This window comes from Rattus norvegicus, chromosome 1 (genome assembly GCF_021556685.1).
Source record: "Rattus norvegicus strain SHRSP/BbbUtx chromosome 1, alternate assembly SHRSP_T2T, whole genome shotgun sequence".
NCBI lineage: Eukaryota > Metazoa > Chordata > Mammalia > Rodentia > Muridae > Rattus > Rattus norvegicus.
This window is the reverse complement of record NC_141534.1, coordinates 198,477,135-198,490,886: the sequence shown is the minus strand read 5'-3', so window position 1 is coordinate 198,490,886 and position 13,752 is coordinate 198,477,135. Positions and strand designations below refer to the sequence as shown.

The 13,752-nt window shown below is 49.2% G+C and overlaps 1 protein-coding gene across 1 annotated transcript in view; it reads right to left on the bottom strand.

The window, feature by feature from the left end:
- Window positions 1–527: 527 nt before the first annotated feature.
- Htra1 (HtrA serine peptidase 1) overlaps window positions 528–13,752 on the bottom strand; it is a 49,138-nt gene continuing 35,913 nt past the window's right edge. The window contains exons 4-9 of the mRNA NM_031721.1: window positions 6,613–6,807; window positions 6,115–6,147; window positions 4,293–4,407; window positions 3,866–3,923; window positions 2,410–2,505; window positions 528–1,225 (exon numbers count right to left, since the gene is read on the bottom strand). Coding sequence (NP_113909.1) covers window positions 1,057–1,225; window positions 2,410–2,505; window positions 3,866–3,923; window positions 4,293–4,407; window positions 6,115–6,147; window positions 6,613–6,807 — 666 coding nt within the window. The 3' untranslated portion in view covers window positions 528–1,056. The remainder of the gene's footprint in view (window positions 1,226–2,409; window positions 2,506–3,865; window positions 3,924–4,292; window positions 4,408–6,114; window positions 6,148–6,612; window positions 6,808–13,752) is intronic.

Below are 13,752 nucleotides of genomic sequence, written 5' to 3'. Positions count from 1 at the left end.
TTTCCCAGGGAGAAAGAGTGCAGCTGTGGAGACTATACTTGTCTCAGAGAGGGGCGGCTCTTATTTTGGACCTAGAGTAACTGAGTCTGCCTCAGGCCATTCCTGTGTCCTGGTCTACACTGGCTGTCTTTCAGGAGACCTGATTGACTACTAGGAGCCCAGAGAGCAGATGGCTTGTATCTCTCCTGCTCTGGTTGTCCTCAATGCTTGCTCCACAGCAGGACAGATGTAAGGACTTTTGGCACAGAGCAGAGGGCCAGGAAATCATTGCTGATGGATTGCATGATGAATGAGATCTACACACACACTCTCCTTAGTTTGACAAGCCCCAGAGAAAAGTAGAACTGTCCATTCAGTGAGCCAGGGCGGCCAAACAGGGTTGTATAACACAGGCAAATCCCAAAGGGGGATTTTGAAATAACTCGCAGGGCCGAGCACAGTGTAGCTAAATGAGGAGTGCACACGCGCTGACATAAAAGCCATTTCAAAAGCGCTGCAGTCTGATAAAAGAAGCACACCAAAATCTAAGTATGAAGAAGTATTTTAATAGCTGAAACTCAAAGTCATTGTACTCCTGATTCCAGGATTCCTAAGAGGCATTTTTTGGCCATCTCAGAAGCCAGGGTCACCCACCTGTGGTCTCAGGGCATCAATTTCCTCTGAGTGCTGACTCGGAGTAAAAGTGTAAACACACCCAAGACCAAGGCTGCAAGGACTGTCCTCTCATCCATCTATGCGTCTGTCAAGTGCATTAGTCGGACAACTGGGGCTAAGGGCAGGGACAGATGTTGACTGCTTAAGCAGGAATAGCCCAAGCTTGTAAGAAAAAGCAGGCTGCATGCGTAGCATACAGAGGGCAGGGCTTCGGCCTGTGCACCTCCAACATTACATTTGTTTTGCCCGCAAACTATCAAGGAGGATTCTGTCGACAGGGGTGTTCCCCGAACAAGCAAAATGTTGGACAAAGTCCTGGGTGTCCTGCGTCACCAGCTCAGTTCTCATGCGCCATCTCCTGGAGTCTTTGAGGGAAACATGAAGTCCAGCTCCTGCCTCTGCCTAGGGATCAATTTCTTCAGGAACCACCGTAATCACAATGTCTTCATTCCCTCTGCGGACAACCATGTTCAGGGTGTTCTCCTTTTTGATGACATCACTGACATCATTGGCAGTGACCACAGACTGTCCATTGATGCTGATGATGACGTCATTTTCCTTGAGCCCTCCACTGAAACACAAAGGGAAACACACACTGTTAACATTTCCATTCCTCACAGTCATCAAAAAAGGCACATCTTAGAACCCAAACAGAACAAATGGGGGTTATAGGAAATGGTGATGGAATGACTTCAAGGAGAGAAGATGATATTTCCTGTCGAGATTCTTTTTAAGCCAAATCAATAATATTTCTTGTAGAAATGCTTTACGAAATTTTTATGTGAACTATGATCAATTATCCTCAGAGGGGACAAGGAAACACCAGGTCTGATGACCACAGCCAATTTGCACATAAATGGGACTGTAATTTAGAAAGTGATTCTTCCAGGAATGTTGGATGCCTCTATTCCTCTGTGCCGCGGTTGGAACCTTAGTTCATACGTGACAGGATCACTATGCTACCGAGGTCCTCCTTGTTCTAATACAAGTCTACAGACTTTTTCCACAAAGGGCCAGATGGGAAATAGCTTAAGCTTCACAGAGCATCTGGTCTCTTTGTCTCAGCTATTCATTTCTGCTGCGGCAGCATAAAACTTGTTCCAGACAAGATGTCATCTTGTCAGGGGACACGACTGTGGTCTAATAAAACACGTGTGCATATTTGCATTTCGAGAATTTACAGTATCACAAAATACAGCCACTTGGATTTTTTTTTCCAACCATAAAAATCATGCGAAAACTGATTTTTCTCAGCTCACGGGTCATCCACCGAGAGGCATCAGGCCAGGTCTGGCCCTAGGGCCTCATGCGCAGCTCTTCAGTGCGTGTTACTCTCTAGATGTCATGGGGTCCTGGAAACAAGCCTCAGTTCTGGATGAACTACTACTATTGCGATGTCATCGGATTGTTTCCCTTTAGGTATTGGCAGCTATGACTTCACGAGTCACAAGTACAACTACAGAGGTTCCTCAAAGGATGAATCCTGCTCTGTGAAGCTCTCTCAACAGCCAGGCTTCCTAGGGATTCCCAGTGAGGCCATTAGTGAGTGCTCTCCCTATGTGGATGACCCTGGAGATGACCCAAGAGAAGAAACATCCTTCTGTGGACAAGCCCTGAACCCAAAGCAGTCAGGAGCCCTGGCTGATAGGAAAGGATGGGTACTCGGGGCCATGAGAGACAGCTCAAATACCTACACTGCCCCCTGGCCCACGAACCACATAGATTTCATGAAGAGGGATATAATGTCACACTCACGCTTCTGCGGGGGTGTCGGGGATGACTTCAATGATATATGCTCCGGAGATTACATCCGGGAAGTCTCGGTGACGATCCTTCAGTTCTTTGGCTTTGCTGCTTAGGAGAAAAAGTGCTTGTGTTGATATTAACCTCCCATGGCCTCCTCAGGCCAACACTCAGCTCTCACCAAATCCCCCCCTGAGTCTCAACTTCAAGTCTTCGTGACACCTATAGAGGCTTTGGCACAGCAAAACATGTATATAGAGGTCTGAGGACAAGCTCAGTACCTGCCTTACTTGAGATGAGGATCTCTTGTTTGCTGCTGTATACACTAGGCTAGCTGGCCTGCTAGAGGAATCTCCTGTTTACCACAGAGAAAGCACTGGGAGTATAGAAGACACATTCTTCTATGCCGGGCTTTACACAGGTCCTGGGGATTTGAACTTAGATCTTCATACTAGCATAGTAAGCACTTTATCCACTGAGCCAGCTCCCTAGCCCCTGATTCTGCTTTAAAATGGCCTGCCTGCCAGCATCAACAGTGCTCTGTGTAGTAGTAAGAAACTACTCCAAGCATCAGCACAGAACTGCTGCTGGCTATACAGTAGGCATGCCTACAGCATCAGCCTCACCCTGAAGGGAAGGGTACAGAGCACTCAGTAAGCTAGAAGCATAGGAGCTTGGGGAATGACTCAGGAAGGTGACCCTTAGCCTAGCTTCCCTCCCCAACACTTGTATCTCTTCTGCTTCCAAAGACAACCTGTGTGATTTCAGTCTCAGCTTGCCATCCTATGCTTGGCAACACTAAGTACCAGTGTTCATAACCTGTGTGGAATGTCTTAATATTTTAACAGTTGGATAAAACAGTACCATCAATAAATGTCAAGCTCTCGAATGACTCAGACATGCCAGTCACTTCGGTTTCCTGTATTTCATGAAGGCTCCCTCCCCACTTCCCCCCCCCCCCAACTCTTTCAGGGATGTCAGGAGCCTGGTAAACCCAAGCTGCAACTTCTACACTCAGGGAAACAAGTCCATCAGTCACCAGTCCCCGGAGGCAGGTCCTCGGCCTGCATTCCTGCAGCCACACCCCTCACACCAGCATGCAGGGGAGGTGGGTGCTCCAGGCTGGGGCAAGCCCTGGGGCGGGCACTGGGGCACTCCTGGAATGTAAGTTTCAACAGGATGCGTGGAGAGAGGCAAGCACAAAAGTGTGCCGGCTAGCCAGCCTTTAGATGCTCAGGCGTGCCTTCAGGGAGGAGAGTGGAGTCTTCCAGGTGGTCAGAAATACAAAAACCAGGCCCGAGCCCACACCCTTCCCTTTCCCCAGTGCACTTACTTGTAAGCAGAAACTATGATGACTGAAGGAAATAGTTTCCCTTCAAGAATGCCCAAGAAGTCTTGCAAAGCCCAAGTTTATATAAACATAGGCCTGACATTTATATTTATATAGTAATGTGTCCTGTTTACCCACCTAGATGTAAGCGACATCATTCGTATCCCAATATACTTCTTCTTGGTGACAGTTTTCCCTGGTGTGTCAACAAAGGGAAAAAAAAAGTCAGCCTAGTCCTCTGGGGTGTGGGGACATAGGATCCAGAGTTCTAAAGCTCCACCTTGTAGCATGAGGCACAAGAGGGGCCCCCAAAAACTGTACTTCAGTCCTGGCCTGGATTCCAGACCCGTGGTGTGACCCTTTGTTGCTAACCTTTTTGGGTGTCTGGAACGAGACTCCCTTTGTTCAGTCTCCACCACCACCACCACCCTGGTAACATATTCACTCTCAGCTTGAGAGGCCTGATCTTAGAGACTGTCATCTTCCCCTCTCCCAAGTCCTCAAGGGGTATCGAGGCCTCTGGTGTGAACCTACGAAGGTCCCCAGGATGCCCGGATCTACTTACCTTTGGCCTGTCGATCATGGGACTCTGTCAAGAACTTTTTTATCTTATCGGATGGAATTGCGAAGGAGATGCCCGCCGTCACCTTCAAGGTGTTAATCCCAATCACCTCGCCATCCTGAAAAGCAAGGGGCATGCTCACTAACTCCAGGAGGTCAGAGGCAGGCACAGGTTGGAAGGGAGCAGAGAATCTATAGGACAGGAGTCTTTAAAATGTGGCGCCAGGTGTAACGCCTCACACTGGCAAGACCAGCATTCTAGAGTATCCGAGATAGGATCACTGTGAGATCCTGGCCAGCCTGAGCCACCATTTGAGGCCTAGTTTCAAAAAAAAAAAAAGATTGAGAGGAAGATGCTATCTTACCTGACTGGTCATCCCACGCTCTACCCCACAAATGTGTATAATTAAAATAGTAATAAAAAAAAAAAGTGTGGGCTGAGAAGACAACAACGTGGTTAAATGTCTGCCTTGCAAATGAAAGCTCTAGAGGTTGGGATCCTCCGAGCCAAGCTTATCCTGGGTGTGTGTGGTGACCTGCCTGTAATTCCAGCCTCAGAGGCAGAGGTAGGATCCCAGGAGAAAGCTGGCTAGAGGGACCAGCTGTCACACCTAGCTCTGGGTTCAACTGAGAGACCCTGCCTCACTGAATAAGGAGAAAAGGGAATGAAGACAGCCCCTCATCAACCCCGGGCCTCCACAGGGCCTCCACAAATACACACATGTGCACAGGCAACACCCTCCCCCTCCAGTGCGCGCACACACACACACACACACACACACACACACACACACACACACACTTGGGGCCACATGCATGCAAATACTCATATATACAGGCACATGGGGGAGAGCAGTATTTGGGCTGTGTCTGAGAATCAGGAGGGCTGGAAAGAGAAGGGTCAGGGATAAAAGGAGAGACATTTGTTGGGGCACCTGGGTAGTGCCACCCACGCTCAGGTGTGGATGGAACAAAGAAGCCTCAGTGGAAGCTAATAGTTGTCTTATTGCATATATTGCATATATCAAAGTCCACCCTATCTTCTCTTTTCATAGGAAGGATGTTTCCAGAATCTCTGAATTGCTAAGGTGACTATCCACCCTCCCTTCCTCCCCTATTTCCAATGACCGTAGATGCTGGCTTGAGCCACAGGCCTTACTCCCAGCATCTGCCCCAGGGTATGGCTGGAGCAAGTTAAAGATGTGGCTCTTCCCTAAGAAGTTTCTGGTGGCCCGATGCTGTGCTGACAAAAAGGACTCTGTAAACTTTCAGTATAAATTGTTCCTGATGTGCTCTGTACATATCAGCTCCTGACACCCAGGGGACCCAGGAGGACATACTATTGGGTAGCCTCAACTTATACTCTCTCAAACAACCCCCAAGCTCTGGCATTCTATGACCTGAAGCCTTCAGCTTTATACTGAAGTCTCGGTTGAGTGAGACATCTGTGAGCAAACAGGTGGCTCCCCGTCATACCCACAGGCATTCAGGGAGAGTTTTGGCATGGGCACGAGCCAGGCCAGCTCGTCTCCACTCAGTCGCCCTCAGGGCTGAAGGTAACTTTCTGCAGCTGGCAGTGCCATGTGGACTTTCAGTCCCCTTTCTGCCTAGACTGGGTTTGAGCTCCTTAGCATCCACCCATGGCTTGAAACACCAACGTGTCCTCTGACCTTACTGCTTCCGGAAAGGGCTGGTGGGGAAAGGTGCAAAGAAACGCTCACATGGCTATCAACTGACTGCTTGTTCTGACAAGCTCACATGCAAGGGGAAAGCAAAGGTGTGCCCACAGAAGAAAGAAACACGGCGTAGGTACTGGAGAACCTTACCAGGTTTACTAACGGGCCTCCGGAGTTTCCATACTGAAACGAAACAGAAGGCAAAGGTTGGCTCTGTGTCATACCAACACCTAATCAATGTCTCTACCCAGATTTCAAAGCGCTGATGAAGCAGCCAGCAGGCTGGGCTTCCCTAGGCTTTGTCTAGGATCACCTAATTTTAACTGAAGAAAAGGACCTTGACCACTTTTCACGAAGCTTGGGGTGTGCCATAGTGAAATGGTTTAGTTCTGAGACCACGGTAAGCAGCTAACCCCACTTTTACCTCCTCCTCCGATGAGACTGGCCACCCACTGGCTTCAGGACCCCATAGTTCAACTCTGAACAGCTCCGAGAGGAACATTAACACCTAATGCCTAACACCAGAACATCTCAGATGTTCTGGGAATTCATGCAGTCTGTGAGACGGTTTGGGAATAGGAAGAAGCCCAACTTCCTCTGGGAAAAACTCGTCCCCAGCCCAGCAGGCAGAGGGAGCAGAGGGCTCACATTGATGATGGCGTCTGTCTGAATGTAGTCCATATCGGAGTTCCGGAGCCCCAGTTCTTTGCCGCCTCGCTGGGTGGTGCTGACGATCCCAGTGGTGACCGTGTTTTGAAGAGAGAAGGGGCTTCCGATGGCAACCACAAATTCTCCTGGCCGCAGCTCGGAGGAGCGGCCAAGCAGCAGGACTGGCAGCTTACCCTGTAAGCACAAAGGGAGTCATTGCTGCACAATTCAAATACAGAGAGCGAAGAGCAGTCCCTAGGGACTGAGCTTGGGGTGGACACTCCTCTCCTGAGGGCCAAGCCCCTGCCATAATCCACACACAGGCCCTTAGCGAGTCAATGAAATGGAAGCGCTTGTACCAGGGAAAAATGGGAAAAGGTGATAGACAGTTTCTAGGCCTCACATTTTGGAACGATCTGTGCAGCTGGAGAGAGGACAAGAGGAGACAACTTTGGTTTAAGGCTTAAGGATCAAAGTCCCAGACAGGGATCCTGAGTCCGTGTGCCTTAGGGGAAGCAAGGAACCATGGGTCTACTCTCCCACATGAATAACCTTCCTGAGGCCTGGGATGTGGGGAGCCCTGAGGCAGAAACTCGCACTGACTTTCTTGTGCAGCCCAGTGGTGGTAAGGCACAAGGACAAGCAAAGGCTGGCAGCACCCAGGACCCGATGGCGGACTGTCTCTCCTGTGCACACTGGGAAAATCCCTATCACTGCATCTGCCCCCAGCCGATGCAGACTGAGGATTCAGCTGAAGACATCCTATGTCCCACGTCCTATGTCCCACTCCCTCCTGATACTGGGCAGAGTCCGAAGCCCTAAATAACTCCTCATAACAAGATAGGACCATGGAGGTTAAAGGGCTGGGGAAAATGACTGGAGGCTGCCTTCTTCCACTGAGATGGCCCCAGATCCTGCTTTCTTCTTCCCACATTACCCAGAATTCCTGAATTTTCTATGCATTGTTCATGGAATACAAAAAAAAAAAAAAAAAAGTTAGTCCTGGATGCCTGCTAAGGGAACTCTTTATAGTCATTCAATTTGAGAAAGGATAAGCTACAAAAAAAAAAAAAAAAAAAAATCCAGTGGGTGGAGGTGGGATGGTGGGATGGGTAGCCCAGACAAGAGACTTTATCATCCTCTCTGCAAAGAGAAATGGAACTGCTGATGAGCTCGGACAATTGACTAGCAGATAAGGGAGGCCCCAGACCCTGGGTGACTTGAGATACAACAGAGATTTCACTGTACTCACTTACCCCACAGCACCATGATACAGATTTGAAACACACACACACTCCCTGCACGCACACATGCACTCATGCACGCATGCACACGGCCAGAAAGACCAGCACTGCCTACGAAAACATGTCGGAAGACACAGCACAAGCTCTCACCAGCCAGGAGCCTGAGAAGCCGCACCTCTACTCTCAGATACCACACACCCCACAGGGCACCAGCCATCTGTGGCACAGGCTGCCAAACTGAAATTCTGCATGACAAGCACGGACGCCTCGCCTGAGAAGTGGGATAAGAGAGCCCACCAATCTCACTGGTCTGTTATGATGGTGATTTAGGATAACGATGAATTAGGAGCCTGAACGGTTCTCTGGAAAGAGCCTACTCGGCTGTTTACTAGTTTTCAAATCCCTGAAAATCCATTGAAGGATTCCAGCAACTGTGCTGTGACAAGCCAGGGTGTGTCACCTTTCCAGACACAGTTCCACACTGGCTATGACCCTTTCACTTTAAGGTCACCTGAGGCCGGGGCCTATGGCATTCCCTACGCAGACCCACTCGGCATCCAATGGCACGCAGCGAGCTCAGTGTGACATGTTTATCCTGGGTGGGCGCCAACAGTCCCTGCCAGCAAGCTCTGCCAAGAATGACCTCAGCCATCGCGGCAGGGTGGGGCAGAGTCTGGCTGCTGATGAGTGCTGGCCACACTGGGGGAGGCCCACCAGGACAGTACCATTCCTTTGGGGCCTGGGGCTGGCTGGAAATCCTATCTTTGAATCTTCAGGGATAACTGTGAAGGACAGGAAAGAGAGGTGGCTACAGCCTGCAGCAGGTCGGCCTGGACATCCGAAGAAACAGAACTACACAGATAAGAATCAAGCTTAGGCATGGGACAGTGGGGCCACCTACACGGCGGGAGCTATATCAGGGCTGAGGTAAGATCCGACGTGAGAATCTTTATCAGCATCTGGCTATAACACCCTCCAGCCACTGCCCCTGCCTACTAGGAGGAGAGCCAGAGATTTAGGCTTTAAGCCCCACAGTCCTTAGAGAGCAGGGACCTAACAACACCCTGTCCAGTGCTTCTGTCCAAAGTCTGAGCTCAGGCCCAGAGGACGCTAGAAAGGAGATAAATGTTTGAGAGAAAGCTGTATGGACAGACAATAGAGACCTCTACAGTGGCAGGAGATAGAGGCCTCTATGCTATAAAACACCGAGAGGACATGCCAGGCTCAAGAACAAAGGTCTCATCCTCTGTCACCAAGATGCCCATATTGGGTTTAGACAAGGACACCAATGATGAGAATCCATAGGGATGCCATGAGACTACCCTGTCACGCCCGCCCAGGTGGGCAGTCCCAGTGAGCATGCCTCCTTAAATACATGTTACAGATCATGAAGGATGACTGTGACACAAACACTAAACAGGAAGACGCACGATGGCAGGGTAAAGAAGGGGATATCACAGTCTAGATTCTCCATTTATACGAAAGGAACAAACCCTTCTCTGCCAGATGACAAAGTACTTTCAGGACACTCTGATGATTCAGGGGCATAACAACACACACACACACACACACACACACACACACACACACACACACACCATGGAAGAGCTTCTCTCAGCCATAAGAAGCCTGGGTGAGCTGGAGAACCAGTTCCCAGCTGCAGGCCTCCATCCCCAAAGGCAGGAATTCTAATTGCTGGACTCCAACTATAAGCAGAAATCCCTGTATGGGAGAGGGAGGTGGTGCCGAGGTGGCGGCCAAGCCAGATTTACAGCTCCATGAGGTCAAGCTGCCTTAAGGGGCCCTGCAGGTGCTGGCTGGCTAGGAGCCTCAGGCTCTCTAGCCTTACTTAGGTCCAAATGGGGCTCAATCTCAGCCACAATCCTCACCCAGGCCTGTCTGCTCAGTAGCTGAGCTTTCACTGGCCAAATTCCTGCTCAGTAATTGAGCTTTTAATTCTATCCCTGTCTAGACAGCCACACTCTTGGGGGGACAGAGGAAACAAAATATACGTACATAGCTGGAAGGCACAGCCACACTGCAGCCTTGACCTGCGGGCACCCTGCCACACTTCAGGGTCCCTGCTCTGTGTCCACATGCAGGCTGCTTCCCGTGTGCCCACATCAAAGCCATCTCCAGGCTCCTGCTGTAGACGCTCTGTCTGGGGCTCCCTTTGAAGCAATGCCAGCCACAGGCCATCCAAGAGACCAACTCTTTTCCCAACAGCCACATCCATACCCCCCCCCCCATCCATCAACTCAAAGTTCCCCTAAGAAGGAAACAGGGCAAACATTAGTCCTGATTGGTGCAAAGTCTGAGGGGAAGGAAGGGACCCACCGCTACTATGGCCTCAAAGCTGGAGGGTTGAGGGGGGGGACACAAAAAGGCATAATAAAGTCATGAGATGACATCAGGAAAAAATGGCTCTGAAGCCCATATCATAAAGCCCAGAAGGAACCCCCAACTTCTACCAGGAGGGCTAGCAGCTTTTTAGGACGTAGGATATGCAGTCAGTCTCTCACAGTGAGTTCTCACCAGACTGAAAAGGAACAGCAGCCTGAGAGGCCAGCAGAAGAGACAGCTGTGAAGGAGGACAATGTATAACCACCATATCTTCAGGGCACTGCCTAAGGCAAAATGGCACCACCAGAATCATGAGAGAGAGACTAGAGAAAGAGAAGGATTCCTAGGGGCTGGGAAGATGGCTCAGCCAGGCAGCCAGATGACCTGAGATCCACTCCTAGAACCTTATTTTTAAATGCCACATGCGGTGGCACATATCTCCTACTTCAAGATGGGAAACAGAATACAGCATAAGCTCACAGACCACTTAGCCTGGATAATTATATGCAGGGCAGTGGCAGAAACAAGAAAATCTGTCTTACGTTTCTAGTGCTGTGAAAATACACCATGACCCTGGAAACTCTCATATGAAAACTAAAAATTTAATCGGGGCTGGCTTACACTTTAGAGGTTTAGTCCATCATCATCATGGTGGGAAGCATGGCGGCATGTAGTCAGACCTGGTGCTGGAGAGTGAGCTGAGACGTCTACATCTGGATCCACAGGCAGCAGGAAGAGAGAGTGACACTGGGCCTGGCTTGAGTTTCTGAAACCTCAAAGCCTACCTCCTGTGACATACTCCAGCAAGGTCACACCTGCTCCACATCTCCAATATTGACACTCTAGGAGGGTGGGAGGGCATTTTCATTCAAATCACCACAAGGTGAAAGAACAGACACCAAAAAGTTGTCCTCTAATCTCCATATGCACACTTGCACACATGTGCATGCATGTGACCACACATGCACAATTTAAGAAAAAAAAAGAGCCCATAATTCCCAAGTTATAGACCCAATGTCACCTGAGTAGGTGGAGAATGAGCCCGAGGGACAGTGTCAGTGGCCCTGAACATGGACTCCAGGTTTCAATGTCCACAAAAATCACTAAGTACCATCATAGGTTAGATGCTAATTGTGAAGTAGGGTGAGGGTTTGGTCCATAGAATGGTTTTATAAAGGTCTTCCTAGTTGGTTAAATTATCACCACCGTCCCAAGCAATCCCAGGAGTCACTTTCAGGATAAAAAGTGAATCTGAGAGGGGACAGTGTCAACAAATTGTCTTTCCAGTGCCTGGCATAAGACTTCAAGGACCAACATATCCAGTCCAGTTCTCCAGGCTTCCTGTCTGGTGGGCAGAGCATGGATGAACCACGGGGCTCAAGAGTAAAGAAGAATGAAGTTCATCCCCCTTGCTGCAGGTAACTGGGCACAGGATTGTGTATAATACTGAGCACAGAATAACACTGTAAGGCTCTGTGTCTGTCTCACATGCAAGCCAAATCCAATCGGACACAGCTATGTGACTGAGGCCAGGGTTGTACCAGGACTGAGAAAAAGGAGAAGCAAGGTTGGGGATTTGGCTCAGTGGTTAGAGCGCTTACCTAGGAAGCGCAAGGCCCTGGGTTCGGTCCCCAGCTCGGGGAAAAAAGAACCAAAAAAAAAAAAAAAAAAAGAAAACTCAAAAAAGGAGAAGCACTTTCTGAGGTGCACTAGGAGTGGGCTGTCTACTGTGGCCCGGCTTCAAAAGCTGAAGGGCAACAGTAAGAACCAAGCACATCCTCTCTACTCTGTCAACTTCAGTGTGCTCTCACAGTCAGAAGACAGCCACTACCACTGTAGACACCAACCAAAGGCAAGAAGGTGCCTGCCAGCAACATGACTCCTCAGAAGAACAGAGAGAGCCGATAAGATAGCTCATCAGGCAAAAGCAACCGAGCTCCATCCCCATGAAAGGTCCCACAAGGTCTGGACGGCAACATGTGTCTCAGCTGAGTCAAGATGCAGGTGACTGAGTGAAACCTGGCCACTGTCGAGAAACTCACTCCCTCACACAATTGCTTCCTTCTGCTTGGCTGCACAGGAATTGTGTCTGTGGGACAACGAAGATTCTCAGAGCACACAACTGACCAATGAGGAAAGGAATGATCTATGCACAGAGGGAGGGGACAGCAGCCAGTGTAACAGAGCAAAGCAATGACAGAGGAGTTTAAGAATCATGACAGAGAGACTAGGTGGACCTCAGGGGTAGTCTTACCTAGCATGTGCGAGACCTTGTGTTCTATCCCCAGCACAAGGAAATTTAAAAAACAAAGCCATCAGATGGACCAGCCAACAGGAGCTGGGCCAGTGGTTCTCAAGTGAAGGGCTGGTCTTACTGTTTATCCCATGGTATCTTTTGGAGAGTCTGTCTTATCCTCAGCCAAGCCCTGGTAAGCTTGTCCTTAGCTTCAGGGTCTCATGTGCTGTAGGTTTCATTTGTAAACAGAGGATGAATTCTAACTGCCAGAACTCTGCAGATCGGGAGAGCTGAGTCCCTGCTAAATGATGGCTCATTTGGACATGAGGTGCCAACATCAAACAAGCTGGTGCCAAAGAAAGATGAGGCAAAAACATTCTCACATGCACACACACTTCTAGTATGTTACATATTTGGATGAAATCCTGTAGTTTTAAAACTTTAATGTGTGTGTGTGTGTGTGTGTGTGTGTGTGTATGTGTGTGTGTGTGTGAGTGTCTGTGTGTGTGTGTATCTGTGTGTGAGAGAGAGAGAGACAGAGAGACAGAGAGAGACAGAGAGAGAGAGAGAGCGCATATATATGCTGGTCAGAGGCCATCTTTGTAGTCAGTTCTCTCCTACCTTTACATGGGCTCTGGAATCATACTCAGATCATTAGGCTTGTGTGGCAAATGCCTTTCCCCACTGAGCCATCTCTCTGGTCCTGGGTCTTATACTACCTCAGTGTGTTACTTGATTGATTTCCCTGGATCTTAGTTTTACTTTCTCCAAGAATAAAGACGTCGCGTCTAGAGTTGGTTATGACGATTAAGGGCTCTTTCCAGATGTGCCTGTTGCTGAAAACTCCATTAGCAGTACTTAAATGGGTAAAATCAGGAAAGGAACGGGGGCCTCAAACTGCATACAACCCCCAAGGAGATCTCAAGATCACTGCAGCATCTGAAGCATCATGTGGACAGATGTCTGGAATTTGTGAGGTGGTCGTTTGACCAGTCATCCTCCAGCAAAGACAGCAGAAAGCCAGGTCCCTTCACCAGCTCAGTTGCAGCTACCAGTCTATGCACTCACCTCATCCCCTTAAGCTTAAAGAGAAGAGCAATGAAGTGAACCAACAAAGCCAAGAGGAAGGGAAAGTTGCCCATCTTCTTTTAAAAAAAAAAACAAAACAAAAAACTAATGAGCCAAGTTGATCATCTCCTTGGAGAAGTACAACAGGTTCCTCAGCTACAAAAATATTTTTGTTGCTGAGCCTGCAGTTTTCTGTGTCTGCCAGCTGCCTGCCCGGCACGCTCCTGTTTAGGGCTGGGGCTTTCAGGC